The sequence below is a fragment of the Athene cunicularia genome, assembly GCF_003259725.1.
Source record: "Athene cunicularia isolate RWA chromosome 6 unlocalized genomic scaffold, athCun1 chr6_part2, whole genome shotgun sequence".
NCBI lineage: Eukaryota > Metazoa > Chordata > Aves > Strigiformes > Strigidae > Athene > Athene cunicularia.
This window is the reverse complement of record NW_020799106.1, coordinates 1,076,867-1,095,155: the sequence shown is the minus strand read 5'-3', so window position 1 is coordinate 1,095,155 and position 18,289 is coordinate 1,076,867. Positions and strand designations below refer to the sequence as shown.

Here is an 18,289-nt window from a genome sequence, read left to right as displayed (position 1 = left end):
TGGCTAGAATTTTAAACATATAATTCTATGAAAAAAACCTTGAGGTTGTAGTGCTACATTTATGCTAAAAATGCAGAATGCTTTTGTGGGGACATGAGACAGAACAAAGCAAAATTACCGGGAATGTTTCAAAGTAATTTTTGTAATTATAGTAGAGGAACAATTTTAAGTCATATTTTGAACAGTATATTCATTAAGCGAATATTTGGTTTGACTAACAGGTTTCTTGATTTTTTTAAAATTATTATTTTTATTTACATTTAAACTTTGGGGCAGCTTTTATGCCACAACATTATTTATATAATCTAAAAATAGATTTCATCTTTGATTTGAACCACAGCTCATGGACTAACAAAACATAGATATTTTTAAATGAATGCATTAACTTTTAAAAAAAAGAATAAAGAGCCCAGCTCTCAATCACTGTAAATCGTCACAGTCGATTTGCTCCAGCAGAGCTGACTTGTTCCCGTTGGTCATCGGGCCCACTGCGCTTCCCTGCGGGGGATGTGGACAGCCCTCCCCCAGCAGATCCAGCCCCAACCCAGCTGGATTGCATCTGTGCATCTCCGAGGGGACAGCAAAATGAGAACGGACCCACGTAACCTACAGAATCCTGTCGAGAGCTCTTAGGCAGACACATACCTGCACTCTAGTTCACCGGGATAAATCTATTCTCCGACTTTTAGGCTTGAGAGTGCGAGTCTGGGATTGTTCAGCCTACAGAGGAAGAAGAAACATCTCGCGTTCCGCAGGGCGAGGAGCAGTCCCCTGCCAGGCTGCTGGGCGCTGCCGCCTGCCCCGCTCAGGAGCGGGCCGTGTCCTCACGGCGACGGCTCAGCGCCCCGCAGCAAGGCAACGGACTCAGCTCCAGAAGAGGAACGGAAATACCAGTCCTTGGAAGGATCTGTAGGGAATGAAAGAGATCCTGGAACCCCCTGGGGATAACATTCACGGAACAGGGGAATTAGCGGATGCTACGTTATTTTCCTGATCGAATTTCCTGTAGATTGCAAACCATGACGCCTTCCATCTACCGTTAAAAACCATAAAATATGAATCCCACCCAGGTGGGATGATGCAGGGCGGATGCGAGTAACAGTACTAAACTGGTATTTATAGCTCTAGCGTGGAGACTGCCTTATATTGCAGGTTTGCCTCTTCGTTCTCGTTATTTATTGCTCCTTGACTGTCTGTGGTTGCACACACTCTGCTGCTAGTCCCGGGGACTGAACTCATCCTTGTGCAAACAAAAACGGTCTCAAGTAGGATTGAATTGCACTTTGCCTCTCTGTCAGGCTGGATTCTCCTCACTGATAGAAATAATTAAGTCAATCCATTACAGACCAAATTCTCCCAGTTCTCTGCGATGGATCTCGCCTCCAACACGCTGCTCTCAAACCGGGGCTGCGCTCGAGGCCAGCGCAAGGCAGAGCAAAGGCGAAATTAGCTCTGCAGCATTTCTGAATTGGGGAACATGCAAACACCAGTGCAACCTTCCTAAACTCTGCTTGTGAAAACACGCAACAGCTCCTCTTAAAAACGATCTGTTCTTCTCACAGCCTAGACAGCGTGGTGCTATTAAATACTCTTCATGCAAATTTTCAAGATTTAATGGCATCAGCCTATTATTTATAACGTTATTCTGAACTTTTCCCATGTAGGAAATGTCTTGTTTTTTGTGGTTTTTTTTTTTTTTTTCTTCTTTACATGCAAATCTTGCAGGAATAGATGTGAATATTTTAGAACTACTTGCAGGGAATATTCATTAACTGGTGTGCTTTAGTATTTAATTCATGGCATATAGGAACTTAATTTTTGAGGTGATAAAATGGCATAAGGTAATTCTGGTTAGAACTGGGAGTACGACACCTACTCCTATTACTTCCAACTCCATTTCAGCCACGAGACCAAACCCTTTCTGCTGACTCTCAAGCGAGCAGTGGGAGATTTAGTACGTACAGGGGTTGAATGTTGACAGCAATGTAAAACAAACGGCATTTTTGTTCTACACGAATATATTATAGTACTATCTTGCCTTTGAACAACTATGTCACTGCTTCTTCTTGAGGTGGATTCAGGAGAATAATTCCCACGGGCTCTCAGCGTCTGGAGTCGCTCTGCAGCTCCGTGGCTGCTCCGTGGTTCGACTTGGCCGGAGTAGAGTTGCATTTGCTGCACAGATCTCTCATTTCTAGGAGACTTTCTTCCACGGCTTTCACAAACGCATCCGAGGAGGTTTCTTTACAGTCTTTAAAGCTTGAGATGCAGAATAACACATGCTCTGGCTGGGGGTTGTAGCATGCCCCATAGCCGTTAGGCACCACAGGCCCATAGCAGCAGAACATTTCCATAGTGGTTGGAACCTGGTTGCAGGGAGAAAGTAAGGAGTGAACTCTGATTAATCAGGGCACCTGGAACCACCTGCTTTGGAATGAGGAAACAGATAAACAGGTGTTGGAAAGGTGGTGGGCTCCCCTCGCAGGCTGTCACTTCCTTCAGGAGTTCAGAGCTCGAGCTGACACTTGGAAGGTAAAACCTGATCTCGGTACATAGCTTGGCTGCTCTGTTTGGTTGTCACTGTTTGAAAACTGGTGTCATCTGAAGTGGATGTAACACATTCCTTTGCTCACTTTATGTAGAACTTTAACAGCTGTGAGCTTTGTTACTGACGGGTAGGGGAATTTAATTCTGATACACAAAATTTCTCTGAGGTTTTTAATTTCTTAAGGTTACGTTAAACTTGTGAAGACTGTAAATCAATTATAGAAGGCAGCACTGGCCATTTCTAATAATCATTTGTAATTGTGGTGCTGTATAAAAACGTATTTTAACTGCTCTCTCTCTATTACACCTCGGTTTAATCGCGGCATAATACAGGAGCAAAACGCTTTCTCCTGCAGGAAAGAAAAGACACGTTAAGGATCTATATGTTTCAGACTTTGTGTACACGGGCCTCCACAAATGACATTTGGCTTTTTAATGGTGTAGAACAAGCCATTAGTCCTGCTAATAGAGCCATAGAATTGTCAGATAAATTTGCCGTGCAACAGCCGAAGGCCATAAAGCTATTCAGGAGCACTCTCTGCTCGCGGATGGTTTCTTGGGGAATTTATGCAGTGGCATGTTGGTTGCGTTCACTCGTGTCTGAAAGCCTACAGACGGCATGAGAAGATGGAATGACTCGGGTTTGATGCTGTAGCATGATATTATTTTGCTGCGTGGTCCTAATCTGTACAGTTGGGTCGGTGGTTCAGTAAATGAATTCCTACGTAGATGTCCGCTTTCATTGGGGCTGCTACTACGTGCAATGAAACGATTAATTTTTAGGCTGGATGCTCTAAAGATGTTTCCTCATTGAGAACATTAAATGTAGGGAGTGTTGATGTTTTAGAGTATCTTAGTATAGCTGCAAATATCTGTAAATCCATAAATGTCTGTAAGTGCCTAAAGTGTCTATAAATCCAAGGTGCGCGCCTGCACGGGTTGCAGTCTTACTCTGAACAGCTGAAGCCTCTCGAAGATTTCAAACACAGATACTTTCAAGAGTAAAATTTCCTCGTGGCCTTTGGCCTTTGTCTGTCAGGGTGGCAGCCTGCCTGGCTTGTGGCTGAGGATTCCCCCTGGAGCTGTCACCGCAGGGTAAGGAGGAGAGGAAAGGGGCTGGAACGACAGGTGGTTGGGAAGGTGAGGGAACACTAAGCTCTCGTGTGAATTTTACTGAGGCTTTTTGCCACCATTTCCAGAATTTCCGGGGAGGGCTTTGGGATGTTGCAAGGGACGTGATAACTCCAGTCAGCATTTAACGTGCTGATTTTGCAGAATGAACCAAAACTGGATTAAAAGTCTGGAGAATTTTGCAGCCTTCTTGATGGTTCTTCACGGTACCAGCTGGTTTTTTTTTTGTTGTTTTTTTTTTTTTTTTAACATCATTCTCACTGTGAGCTACAAGGTCTGGCAGAGCACAAATGAATTGGCCTTTGCTGGGCAACAGCAGTGAACAGGGGAAACTCACCTGGCTGGTGGAGAGGATGAATCGGTTGCTTGTCAGATACGTCTCATCCGTGAATATCTCTGGCAGTTCCTTCAGGTGCTCCCGTGCCACCTCTCTGAGCCCCAGCAGGTGGTTGTCTATCGCCATTCCAGTAATAGCCTGTGTACGACATCAGACACCAGCATTTACCCGACTAGACACTGCCTTGGCTCCCACTGCCTGGTTTTCGGGTCAGAATTGATGAGCTTGGCCTGAGTGCCGTGATGCCCTGTGGCATCTGGAGTGTGTCCTTTGCTGATGATCAGTAACTAGACACTCGTGGTGCTCTGAGGATATAAAAATTAGGAAGGAGATGGTCCCGAGGTGTATTATATGCTGATGTTTGGCGTTCTGGGTGTTCACCACCGCTCAGAGCTGAATTTCACGGGCTTCCACAGCTGCTGAGGGCAGCACGTGGGACCCCAGAAATCTCTTAAGTGTGTTTTGGAATTCCCCGAGCATTCCTCGGTTTATCTTTCAAGATGGGAGGCTCCAAAACACCTCCGAATGGGAACAAATGAATCTTTCATTGCCTTGCTGCTGGCGTCACACCCTGGCAGGTAAAGCACGTGTCGCTGCGCAGAATTTCGATCCAGAGATCTGGTAGGTGTCTGCAACAGACGTGACAGCGATTGCAGAGTAACGGAGACTGGCCAGTGCTCCGTGACAGATCTACCGGCCTACCCACCCCTTGGTGGGGTCGGGGGCACTGATGCCTTCTCAGTTTAACTCACTGCCCAAATACCCCAGTTCCCTCCACCACTCCCTGCGCTGGTTTAATTGCAGAGCTGGATTATCTCAGGGACAGTCAGGACTTCGACCCTCTCTCTGTGGATGGGATCGAAAACAGATGCCCTGAGTCTAGAATCAAATTAAACGGGGTTTAACGAAGAGGAATAACGTGCTTGAGAAGTGAGAGACCTCACGGTTACGGGCGAGGCGATGGGCAGCGCGTGCGGTGGCTGAGGGTTACAGCAGGAACTGGTGGCCGGCTGGCCAGCTCACGAGAACTGGTGGCCAGCCTGCAGTGAGGCTTTCTGCCATCAGCCTGCTGTGCCTGGGTCTCTGCTCTGCCCGGCTACCTAATGCTGTAGACTTCAGGAATTTATTATCCTTAGGATCTCTGCCCTGCTAGCAAATGGGACCGAAGGCAGCGCACAGGCTCACAAGTCCGCAGTGGGAGATGGGCAGACAGGGCCGTTACAGTTTTGTTTCTTTAGGAAACCAAATCAGAATTTGTTCCAACCAGGCAGGAATTGCCTCGGATTAAAAAGTGCATTTCAAATCCTCCGGTGTAAGTTGATTCTAGCCGGTGAGGAGCGCTGGTCAGGAGGGCTGGGGTGCAGCCCAGTGACCAGCTGAAGTCACGCAGGCAGGGAGTGTGGAACAAGGGGCACTGGGCTGTACTGGGAGCAGAGCTGAGATCCCCGGGGCACAGTAACGGGGAAACCAGCAACCTGAGAAAAGGCAGAGGTTTAACAAGAGCACAGGCTTGGGTTTCCTCTTAAGGGGAGAAATGGGAAAGAAAAAGAAAAAGAAAAAAAAAAAAAAGAGAAAAAGCAACCATGTTTTGTGGTTTTTTTTTGTTTTGTTTTGTTTTGTTTTTTTAAGAGGAGAATCATTTTAAGCAGTAATAAGTGCCTGACGTGGCGGGGCTGGGAGTGTATAATCTGGTTTATTTAGGAGCAGGCACCACGGGTAAAGGGGCTGTTTGTTCAGCCCAGGCAGAGCGAGGAGGCTTGCGAAGGAGCAGCATACATCAGGGTAGTATTTATGTTATTTTTTTCCCATAGAGGGGAACCGACTTGATAATCAAAGGAAATATTTTTCTATCACACAAGATTTATAAGGCTGTTAGCAATGACATTTTTGCACCATAGATCAATGTCAGGGCTGAAGAGAGGCCGAGACGGGCTAACGAAATAAACCGTGAGTCAACGCGGAGGAAAAAACTCTGCCAAATCGAATCTTAGAGCTCCGCATTTAAGATAGCAAATGCTACTAGTGAGCCCTAACAAGGGGAAATAAAATCATTAAATTGCTTTTTGTTTTATGAAGTAGATTTCTTTGTTTTTTCTTGGGAGCTATTCCATTTCGGTCTGTTACACACGGCTTAGTCAGACCATGTAAGCCTTGCCCGTAGTTTAGAGGCACAACAATTACATTCTGGAATTCTGAGAAAGCAAGGGGAGCTCAGTGAGGAGAAATACCTGGAGACCTTTTTAAATTTAAAGATAAATTAATTTTTCAATGGCGATCTTAATATTTTCCCCATGAGCTACACTGGAGGCTGAATTTTATGACAGTTTCTGGAACTGAAATGACTTGGAGGGGGAATTTTATGGGAATTTTTTTTTTTTTTTTTTTTAAAATGCGGTACAGCAATTCCATTGCTTGTGACCTAGCAGACCTATGGTATGTTGTGTTCATTGTGAAGTTAACCCTGAGATGGCTCAGGTGAGACGGTTGCCCTGATGTAAGACTTGCCTCTGCTTTACAGACCACGTGGGTTCTCAGCACGAGGCTTGAAACACAGTTTTTCTTCCCTGCTTCTTCTTTTCTTTCACAGTCTTAGGCACAAATCCTGCCTGAAAGCAGCACTTCTCCAGTGCTCTGAGTGTACCTCCGAAACCACCTCTGGAAATGAATGATTTCTTTAATACTAGGAATATTTAAACAGTAATCAGCAATGTGGGTTTGTTAGGCGATGGCCTGAGGCAAAACCATAGGAGCAAATTCACTTAGCGTAGCCGGTCGCTAACATTTATCAATTTCCTGAGTAGTCTGACTTCGGTTGTTCCCAGAGTAAGTCTGTGCTTTGTCTTGGCACAGGGGATGTAGAGTGTTACCCGGGCTGAATTGTCTCATTTTTAGTCAACAGAAAATAAATTGTATTTGATACTAAACTGATTTCTTCCCTGGAGGGCATCTCTTGCTTTTATTAGACACTGCGTTCAGGTCTCTAAAGGAGAACTTACTATCATAATTCTCTCATTGTTAACGGCCGTTATTAGAAATGGCACTTTGGAACACCGGAATGCACGGGGATAGCAGTTACCCTGAGGCTCAGGTCCCAGGTAGGGGCCTCTCTCCTCTGGGGAAAGGAAACACAAGAAAAAGCATAAACGATGAGTTCTGGGGGGTGCTGGGGGTGTTCCTGATGTGTTACAGCTGTCTTGAGCCTATCTGTAACGTTACAGCTTACGGCTCTAAATACCTGTACATTTGGGGGACCTGAATTTTGCGGTTGGGGTTCTATTTCCCGTGCGAGTTACACAGCAGCTACGCTGGCTGCTTTTGAGCTTCCCTTACTTCTCATGCCGGTAGGGCGCCCAGCTGCCCCCGCGCCGTACCCCACTGGAGTACCCCGCCGCCACTTTTCTCGGCCGTCTTCATGGCTCACGCTTCGTGTTGGTCACAGAGCAGACAGAGTAAAGGCTTATTTCATCCGGCTGCTTGTCCTCCCTCGCAAACCTTCCCGCCTTTATTTAAAAACCCCGTTGTTAAATTTTGATCGCAAGCTCTTTAAGACGGAGGCCGGTTTTGAGCTGTTAGTTTGTATACCGCCGAGCTCAGTGGAATCCTGATCTGTGGCTGGGACTCCTAACAACGGCACAGAGATAAACCCTAATTTTTTCACAGACACACGTTCCCTGTGAATACATTGAATACCGAGTGTCACGTTCCGTGACAGTTCTAGAGAAGAGAGCTAATGCCCAAGAACCACAGTCTTGCCGCCGATATCTAATGCAGAATACTATTATCTTGCTTTCCGGGAACTAATTTTTAAGTTGAGGTTCGCTGAATACGGCTCTTGGGAGGGTGTTTGGGTCACTGGAAATTTTTGTAAGTGTGACAGAGCAGGTACTTTCCTATGTAGATGCCCGTGTTTTCTGGTGCTCAAATAGTTAATGATTGTATCTTTGTATTTTTCTTGAAAAAAAACCTAACTAGTCCTTATTCAGAGAAAGCAGCGTTTTACTTACCAGAATAGTGTAATTAGTCTGAGCGGCAATTGCATCCTTAAATCTCTGCATCTTCTCAGAATCCTGTTGGGGGAACAAAAACATATCTGTTATTGAATAAACAATCCCAGAGAAACAGCATCTTCTATCAATTGCCCAGCAGCCACGCCACAAGCACTCTCAAATGCCCTTTGCCTCTGGCTCAGGTGTAAGGGCTCTTTACAGATGAAGAGCCAGAGGGATTCAATGTCCTGGTTGTGCCAGGGCTGAGCAGGTTTAGTGGGGTGCTTGGTCTGACGTGAAGGAAATCCCCTTTTGTGGATTCCTTCCATGGATTTTGGAGGCGTCCATTATTGCTAACTGAATTCCTCCATTTGAAGTATGGAAAATAATTGCCGAGTGTAATTCAGTGTTTTCAGAACAGCCAGGCAGTGTGTCTCCTCCAGAATGGTTTATCTGGACAGCGACAGTGACGCTGATGAAAGCCATTACTGATATTTTACTTGACAGTCAAAAATCTGCTCCCCCACGCGAATCTACGGGCATCTAGAATTTTCCCAAGGCTGCTCTACCCTCCTCAGATGCCTTGCATTTCACATAACATGCCAGTAAATTTTGGCTCCTGTCAGACGGCAGCCTTTTATATTAAGGGAAGGGTCCTCAGAAGTGCTGCCAGGCCGTACATCAACCCCGACGCTGCAGCTTCGGGAGACCCTGACAGAGCAGGAGGGACGGACGGGGTCTCCAGGCAAACAGGGAACCTTCAGCTCCTATGGGCGATGAATGATCTTCGGAACAAAAAATTCATTTTAGAAGCAATTCAAGGCCACCATCGGGGACCTTCAAAGTAGAGTCTGGTTTATTTTTTTTTCCTCATAGAGCTTAGAGCCTTAGTTCCCTTATACAGATTAAATTACCAAATGCAGTCTTTAAGTCTGATTAATTTACAGCTACTCAAGCAATCTCTGCAGTGTCACTTGCTGCTGCTTTTACAGCAACTGTCAAATGCATGAGATATTTCTCCTGCTAGAGAATCAATCTGACCCGATCAATCTTTGGTGACTGTTCATGCTATCCTTTGAAGATCATTTTTATTAGCATCAGATAGAAAATGGTTTTAAATTTGATTTGGATTAATAGCTATTAACGAACAATATTTTGGGGAGTTCAAGTCTCCTTAAACCCAAGTGATGCATCTATTTGTCCAAAAATTAGAATTAACACCTTCACATCCAGAGGCAATCTGTGGGTCTAAAGAAATCACCGTGAACTAGGGTTGTGTTAAGTGAATTTTGCTTCTAATGATTCTGTGGTTAATACTGTGAGTAGTTCTGACCTGAAAGATAAAGATGCTCACATTAAAACAAAGATTTCTATAACTCTGTGGGAAAGCACAATCACAGATCAGTTTAAACGTTCTTTGCGTCTCTCGGTGGACAAAAATCCAGGAAAACTCTTGGTGGGTTGGTTTGCATTATGCTCGCAGGTTTTTCCGGGGAATGAAACCGTTGTTGTCCCCGTTCAGCCCTGCCAAGGCAAAGACTTGGGGGCTGAGGCTGAGCCCACCCAGGCATGCCCGGCGTTGCTCTGCCTGCTGGTGCAGTCTGGGATGCTGTGAGAGGTGGGCACGGTCTCGGGTTTGGGTGGAAAAGTGGGGAGAAGTGCCGAAGCTTTGGGAGAGCTGCAGAAGTCGGTACGTGTTGGAGTAAGGAAGGAAGGAAGCGATGGCTGGAGGGAACAAGGCAGTGGCGAGGAGCGGGCTGGCTCCTCCCGGGGTACAGCCAGCCTGCAGCGGTGGGGAGCCCTGAGTGCCCAGGTGCAGGGAGGAAGGTGTGCGCAGAAGGCAGCAGCTTCTAGTGAACTACGCTTAAGAACCACTTTGTCTTCAGCACAGGGAACTACTTCAGGTTTCCTCTGAGTGACCATTTTAACGTGGAACTCAGTTGAGTCTTGTTCATCATGAGCCAAGTCCTGGACATGGCAGCCTTCAGGAGACTGAAGGAGCAGAGCACTCCTCTGGGCACGTTTTCCTCATCCTCTGGGACATCAGAGCTTGGTTTACAAAATCCCATTCGTTTACACTCAACCTACAGCCCAGCAATACTTCTAGCGATGCTATGCTAGAGTCTAAAGAGCAGCCACGTGGGCCGCTGCCACCGAGGTGGGTTTACTGTGCAAAATAATCCGTGTTGTGGCAGTGGTTTGCATCTAAAGAGCCACCTGGAAATTCCCTGTGCAGCAGCGAAGTGCAGTGGGTGGAAGCAGCACAGACAGAGGCCGAGGGAGGCCTCTGGGGACGGCGCACAACGCTCTTTGTGCAGCATCGCCTCAGCTGTCCCTCTCTGCATCCACAGCTCCTCTGCGCAGCGCTCGCGCTTCTGGCAAACAGATGGTGGTGTCGCAAGGAAAAGCAATTTAATTTTTCCTTTTTTTTTTTTCAAGATGATGTCAGGAGGGTTTGGAGAATTCTGTTATTAGCTTGATGAAGATTTTTCATCATGGAATGTTCAGCCCCCTTGAGGATCCTATAAAGCTAAACTCTATTTGCTAGAAATGTACCTTTAAAATGGAAAGGATCAGCCAGAACATACCCACCTTATCCAGAAATCAAAGCCTGTGAATGATCTGACTTCGCACGCGGCAGTCTGCAGCAGCTCCCCGCTGCAGGGGACCTGCCAGGCGATTTCCCTGGGGTAACAGTATAATGATCCCGAACCTCGCACGTTGAGCCCAGATCTCTTCGGGGAGCTGATGACAGATCATTCAGAAGATGCTACGAACTCTAAAATCAGAGGGTTTGTTTCTTATAATGTCATGTTTAGGCACCTCTGAATCTTTCGGATGCTTAAATAAAAAACGAGGAAATATTTATATTTAGCTTAATGGTTGGTTTGCACAAAAAAAAAAAAAAAAAAAAAAAGCTCTCAGTTAACAGGTAAAAACCGAGAGTTTGGGGATCACCAGTGTGTGATTCGCTCAGTGTTTTGCCAAAGGAGGCAGAGGCAGCCAGGCCAACATACCGATAGAGCTGTCTTGTCATCAGTCATTGCTTTTACAAAAGCAAATGCTTCCGAGGTAGCAGACCTAATATTGTCGACTCTGCCCTCATCAAATCGGCGTATGGAAGCACTTTCGTAGGTAGGGACAAGTCTCCTGTGGCGTCTGAGAGAAGGGAGGAAGAAAAGGAATAATTATTTTCAAGGAGTCATAAAGACTAGAAGAAATATAGGCTTGGTACGTTTTATTGTTACAGACGTGATTTTTTTTTTTTTTTTGCATAGTATTCATCTTAATGTTGATGGAATTCTATAAGAAACTTTAAAAAAGATGGATGCTCACCCCTTTGTAATATGGGGAGCTGCATACAGCCGTATACATTTTAGTTATGCATTGCGAGTAAAAAAATGACTGGCTGTGTAAAAAAAAGGCTAGTAAAAGTAAAATTTACTGGAAGATCTCAAGGAATGTTTTATTTGTACTGCATCATAAAATAATTGTGTAGTTAATCATTTACTTACGGGCTTGAAATATGTTTTATTTAAAACAAGAAAAAAAAAATGCACTCTGTGTCTGAATGAAAAACAGAAAAATAGAAGGGGAGAAGGGTGCTACTTGGGACTGTGAGCCAGAATAAAAACCCACGTAGCAAACAGAACAATGAGACTATTTTTTAATTTGGGTCCAGGCGTGTAGCTACTGTTCCCTGCTTCAGGAGACCTGCAGTGCCCTCCCGGTGAGGCAGGGCTCTCGGAACACAACCGTCCCCTACGGTTTATTATTGCAGGTGTGGGATTTATATCACAGCTGGGACCCGGATGAAAATCTTGGACCAGGTCGCTGTTGGAGTTTGGTTAACGGGATATGCAAACTGCACGGTTAACAGATGTTTTCAGAGTACACAAAATGCGTTCGGCATCTCTGGCTTTGTGGAGGTGAAGACCACTTCGGGATTTAATTTGACGTGATAAAGAATGATGGGTGTAATAGACTGTTCTGCAGGAAACCGTGCAACTGCTCTCTGCCCCGAGCATCAGCTGCTCCGGCAAGGTACAAATGAGCTCCTGACTTTGATAATGCCATGGAAATTCGAGGATATTATCAAACCTTGGGCTGCCTGTGAAGGCGGCAGCCGCAGTAGTTACTGTGCTGTGTAGGAACTCCAGCCTGATGAGCTGCTGTAGTGCTTGTCCCTGGGAGACTTGTCCCGCGGTGCAAGGGCTGTAGATGTGGAGAGCTGGGGGCTGCCCCAAGGGGGGGTGCTGGGGGCTGCCCAAGGGTGTTGGGGGCTGCCTGTCACATCCCTTCCCTCTTGTCGGTGCCAGCACAGGGACAGCTGAGGGCAGGGAACTGGCTGGGAGTGGTGGGGGGGTCGGGGATGGGGAGGTAGAGCGAGGAGAGCGGGGGAGTGCAGGGAAGGAGTGTGGTGTTTGAGAACCGGGTGGCAATTTCTATCATGTCTGACTTAGCGTGATATTGCCTAAAGACTTTTTTCGTGCAGGAGGCGTTTGGATGTTGAGTGAAAACATGGACCCTCTCTATAAAAGACAAAGAGTGAATCTCCCCTTGTGCCACCTGGCTCCTGTGGTCTGCGTTCCCTCACCTGTAAAAGGCCAGCTGGAGCGCCACTTGAATGTAGGCATCGGGGCTGAACTTCTGTTTCTTAATAAACTCCTTCCCGTAGCTCTCAAACTTGTAGGCGATAAAGTCCAGATTTTCCACTATCCTGGAAAACAAGCAGAGACAGTTACTGGGTGTGTGTGGGGGGAGATGCAAGAATCTCACGTTCCATTTGCGGATAAAACCCAGAGATCGCTTTTCCCCTCGGAGGTGAGCGGGCTCCTGTTCCTCCCAGAGCCCCGGCCTTTGGGAACTTTCTCCCCGTCAGCAACTTCTATTCATACAGGTTCCAGACTGGGCTTGTGGTTTGTAGTCTTAACACAAGCTGCGCACTCGGGTCATTCTGTTCATCTGTGTAAAGCGCTTTTTTTTTTTTTTTTTAACCTAGTATTTCCTAAACCTAAACCAGGGCCTCCTTTGTTCTCGTGAAATTTTGAGATTTACTAGTGTGAGGAATGGGTGAATTTAAAGCCTGGTGAAGGCTGTAAGCTCCTTGCAAGTTCAAATTTAGAGGACCACTACCTTGATTTAAAAACAAAAAGGAATTACTCTGCATCCTGAATGTTTTCCTGCTCTCATGCATGCTTCTAGCCACTCTGAGGTCTCATCTCATGCAGTCCTATGTTCCTGCTTACACACTTACAGTGGATCGTGCAGACAATGTGTTAATTCTCTACAGAGAGATCGCAGCCCTGAGTGTTGAGATGAAATAATTTGAAAAAGAAGATCTCCTGTTGCCACCCCCACCCTCAAAGATCATGCAAATCCTTTACAGTCTGGAAACACAGTCAAAAGAACTAACCTTTGTAGGAGCAGTAGGGATGCAAACAAATTACAGTCCTGAATTCAAATTGTTTATTCAAACCAGTTGTATTCTGCTGTCCCATAAATGTATCCCCATTGCCCTGGCTTCAGCTTTACTCGGGTCAAACCCCTAAAGTCCATCCGCAAGCACAGAGGACCTGCACTGTTTGCATCCCGTGCAAATAGGACTCGACCGTTTTTCCATTGGTCTTTGGCTTTCACAATGTTTACAAGGAAGGAAAACAACGTGATGCAATTCCTGGATGCAGCGGAGTAGCTCCAGCCCGAGGGTGCCACCAGGCAAAGAGCTGCTGGGCACGTCCAACCCGCGGGGATGAGCAGGAGGGAGGGAGAGCACCCCAGGGGGAAACCCATCCCTGCACACAGTGTGCCGGGGAGGTCCCAGCTCGCGGTTGTTGTCGGGGGAAAAAAAGAGGCATCTGTTCTACCTTTCGAGTTTTTCTGCTGCTGATGCCAAGTGTGCCTGAATTTCGGGGGAACATTTCCATCTTAGTCTTCGGGGAGCAGGAAGCTCGCTCACGGAATCAGCTCGGACTAATTTCTTGGAGCTTTCTTTCCTGTTAGTACGCGAGAGAAAAGCCGTTCAGGTCACGGGAAGGATCCAGCTGTCAAACACTGCTTTTCTAGCAGGCAAACGGCGGGTTTGCAGGAGCTGTAGGGGCCTCGGCCGGGCCGAGGGCACTCACGTGTGCTCCAGCAGGCGCTCAGTGCACTGCACCAGCACGACGCCGTCGAAAGGGGAGTGTTCACACACCGCTCCGCAGACTCCATCTCTTCCCACCACAAACTGAGCAAGGAAAGGAACAAGCACAAGACACATGGTGAATGAATCCTGTTGTGGGTAAGTTACCTGCGATGGCGACCCCACAGGAGATGTCATCTCCTGCAGTTTCCTTATTGCTCCCATCAGGAAAGTCCTCGGCTTACGGATCAGCGAGTGGCTTACAGATCTATCGTCAGAGACTCCATCGTCCTGTGAGCGGTGTTGCATTGGATCCCTTTCATGCTGCTATCTATTTTGGACTGAGTCCCGTGAGAACGTAAATTTTAGCATTTCCCATCAGAGTCCAGAAATGGGATTTACCATCTGCTTTGCGGCAGAGCGAACCTGTCACTGGGAAGACAGGCCAGGGGGGTTCTTCCACGTCTGGGGGCAACGCAACTTCTTACCTGGAAAGTCTCTTGGGATCACGCTTTACTACAAATACTGTCTCAAATGAGCAAGCTCATCCTTATTTGATAGCTTTCTCATAGCTTGGTTTACCGTCCTGCTTCCCCTTTACCTTTTATTTGTGGTGTTTATTTCCCTCTTGTCTCCACTCCTGATTCCACGGCATATACATGGTGTCACTGGAGACACTTAAGCTGTGACACTACTTCTATGATACCCCCATGCAGTTGGTTACTTCTGCATCTCAAAGAAAAAAAAAAAAAAGCTGACGTCCAGGACCAAGATGCAACTTCTCGCATGTTTTCTGTCCTTTTTCTGGACTTTTCCCCCCACCTCTTTTGCAGTGTCCTTGGCTCAGCTCACTCTCTGGGTTTATATCACACGTACCCATCTTGCCTCCCTCATTCCCATGAGGTTTTCACAAAGTAAGTGTGATACAGAAAGTTTACCCGGATGTTTTCTGACGCCTTCCTGCAAAGTTGAAGGGGAATATGGAGAGAAAGCACGAGTCCTGCTGTGAGAACAGCTTACTAAATAACCTGTGTTTGCATGAAAGAAAATTGGTTCTTTTTTCCCCTAAGAATTTCTCTCTGCCTTTGAACTACTTCCTGGCCCAAATATATCTGGAGAGATGAAGCTCTCCCATATGCTATGCAAATTTATTCACTTTCTGCTACCTTCTGATAGTGAACAAGAAGAAAATCTTGTTTATTTTCATCTGCTTGAAACATCTCAACTGGTGACCCTGCAAATAACAGAGGATTCTAACTAAAGACAAATGATTTGCTCTTTAAAAACGCAGCACTGAAGTCTGCTAATAATGTCATTTGCAGTGGCATAAATCAGGAACGACGACTGAAATGCATTTGCACTGGGGCAACTCAGTGCAAGCGAGATTAGTTTAGTGCTTTTTTTTTTTTCATTTTGCTGTCCCTAGACCAGGCAAGAGCAACAAGTGTTGTGCAAGCAATGTATCACGGTTTGGTTTGGGTTTTGTTTTTTTTTTTTAAATTTTTCATGAGGTGTCAACATTGTTGACAGTTGGAGATTAAAACATTGCTTCACCCTGGGTCTGCTGCAAAATGTGAAAATAACAGTGCAACAAATATGACAATCAAAATCCGATTGGGGAAAAAGGGCTGGAGAAATCAATACATCCGGGGATGCCTCCGGAAAGATGCCGTTAAATGAGGAAACAGTCTGTTAAGTCAGAACTTAATACTGACTTAAACACATGCTAAATTATAAGCAGTAGTATTTCTAGAACATGAGGAAAATGCGTGAGAAGAGAAACCAGAGAAAGCTGTTGTGCTTTTCCTCTCTGTTCTGGGATGCTGGCCCAGTGCTTTTATTTCATTTGAGAGAGCGGAATCAAACGCGTGCCGTGGGGGTTGGCTTTTTTATCGGACGTCTGCCTGTCTGTGTGTCCCTCTGTCCACCTCCCCAGGCGCAAAGGGGAACTTCAGGGAAGGTGGAGAAGCCCCCTGCCCCGACCAGCAAGGCAGTAGATGTCCTTCCCCTGCCCCGCAAGGACCAGGGCTGCTCCCCCCGGCCGGCCTTGGCAGCTCCTGCCACCACCTTCCCCTCCTCCTGCCCCTTGATTCGATCGAAGCTCCCCGCCACGTGCCGGTGGTGTCAGAGCACCGTTGGGTTTTACCTGCATGGGTTTGTCGTACCAGCGGTTGGCCCCGTTGCTGCGGCAGCCCCCGCCGTGCAGCAGCTGCAAAGCCATGGTGGTGTCGCTGGGTTCCGCCCCGCCGGGGCCGTCCAGGCACACCAGGCACACGCTCCGCTCCATCATGTCGAGGGAGTCGCGGTTGGTAGAGTCTGGGGATGAAAGAGTGAGATGTTCACATCCTCGTACCCGTGGGGCAGGACCGGCTGGGGAACCTTGCTGCCCTGGAGAGCACCGAACACCTGTCCCTGGCTCCGCGGTGAGCTGGTGTCCGAGAGCCCTCGGCAGCAGAACGTCCCGGTGCCAGGCAGCCTTGCGCCAGGGCGGCCGTTCCTGTGTTAACTTTTGCGGTATCTCTGCGTTATCTTTCACGGGATTCAATAGCATCACCTTCTTTTTTCCGCCTTTCATTTCCTGAAGTAATCACGTTACAAAATAAATCTATTTTCCTCTTAAAGCCAGCAGTGCTTACTGATTTTCTGTATAACAGTTACAGAGACGACAGGGCAAAATAGAGAATCTCAGAGCTCACGCTACGGCCGCAGCGTCCTGCTCTGGAACCGCAGGGCCCGCGCTGCTCCTGTGCTCTGCTCCCATTCAAACCCTTTTCTGGACAGGGAACAGCAGGGCCCGTGTTGGGTTTGTTCTGTTAAAATCCTCTCCTCCCTCCTGACCCTGGACATTTCTCGTACTGCACAGAAATAAGCCCTGGGCCGGGCACGTTCCCTGCATCACGCGAGGGAACGTCGGTGGGTGAGGTTGTGATCACGGTACTGCCAAAAACATTCCAACTCCCCTCCATCAGCAGGGTACTGTTGAATAAAATGTGATTTTTCTGGCTTTCTGTCTCTGTTTCTTTTCCCTATCCTGTCACTCTTGCTTCTACCTTGTCCTCAGTGCTTTCCTCCTCCTCTATAGTGTATTTATGCGGGGTTTTGTCTCAGTTTCTTTAACTCAGAAATATTGTGAAGGTAAAGGTCTGTTTGCTTCTGAGGGCCCAGTTTGGGGCATAGGAAATATTTAATAGTGAGCACTTAATGCAGCTCTTAATTGAAAAGATAAAAGTGTGGAAGCTGTAACAAGAACTTGTTTCATTCAAAAGCTTACAACATCATTAATTGCTGTTAAATGATCGTTAACAAGATCAAAGGAAAAAGGGCTTTCAAAAATCAACTTAAAATTCCTTCCATTCTTAACAGATCGGCTCTCATCTGCTGGTACTGTTAGATTTTGGTGGAAATGTTTTTTTCCTTTCAGAACGTTCTTAACTAAATATATGAATTCAGATCGATCAAATCTTCTCGCAAGTCTGTGCTCAATTCAACAAACCTGTGCCCAATTCAGGAGATGATTTTTAGCTGAAAGAATGGAAAAAAAAATATTTAAAATGAAACAATTCTGATTCGCTTTTGAAATACAGACCCGTTTCAAAATGTGCGTGGTTTTAATGTTTGCAAATGTGAAAAGCAGCTCGATCCTCTGAAAGAACAGCATTTCTCAAGAGAAGAAAAAAAATGTGCTTTCTCAAAATGAGTAACACAGGGTAGTGAGGAGATAGCAAAAAAAAAAAAAGAACCCATCAGATGCTTGTTATCATCCAGGTTCGTTCTCCGGATGCTGTGTAGTAGAAAAGACTGCAAATACGCGCGAAACAGAAAAGGTGCTGGGAGAAGGAGAGACAAGTGATGGGGGTGGCTGGGAAGGACGAGGGGGAGCTGCGACCTCGTGCAGGTTGGGGCAGGTGCTGGCTGCTGCTGCCTGTCGGCTCCTGCGAGGGAGCGTTGGCAGCCGTGGCCCGAGGGCCAGGGGTGGCCAGTCTGGCTCCTGTCAGGCTGCGTGGGACCGGGGCAGGGCACAGCGCGTCGCCCTCCCTGGCCCACAGAGGCAGAGTCCGAGGGAAGGCGCCGCCAGCTCCTACAAGGGCTTGAGCGGGGAGATTGCGACCGGCGGAGCACGCAGGTAGGTCGTTGACCTTGCTGCCAGCCATCCGTGCCACCCCGCGA

At 46.9% G+C, this 18,289-nt stretch overlaps 1 protein-coding gene across 1 annotated transcript in view; it reads right to left on the bottom strand.

Annotated features, from left to right (window-relative positions):
- Positions 1-214: 214 nt before the first annotated feature.
- Positions 215-18,289, bottom strand: part of CHAT (choline O-acetyltransferase) — a 30,858-nt gene continuing 12,783 nt past the window's right edge. Inside the window, exons 8-15 of the mRNA XM_026851995.1 lie at positions 16,269-16,438; positions 14,127-14,227; positions 13,869-13,997; positions 12,599-12,721; positions 11,019-11,160; positions 8,020-8,082; positions 4,016-4,153; positions 215-2,366 (exon numbers count right to left, since the gene is read on the bottom strand). Coding sequence (XP_026707796.1) covers positions 2,103-2,366; positions 4,016-4,153; positions 8,020-8,082; positions 11,019-11,160; positions 12,599-12,721; positions 13,869-13,997; positions 14,127-14,227; positions 16,269-16,438 — 1,130 coding nt within the window. The 3' untranslated portion in view covers positions 215-2,102. The remainder of the gene's footprint in view (positions 2,367-4,015; positions 4,154-8,019; positions 8,083-11,018; positions 11,161-12,598; positions 12,722-13,868; positions 13,998-14,126; positions 14,228-16,268; positions 16,439-18,289) is intronic.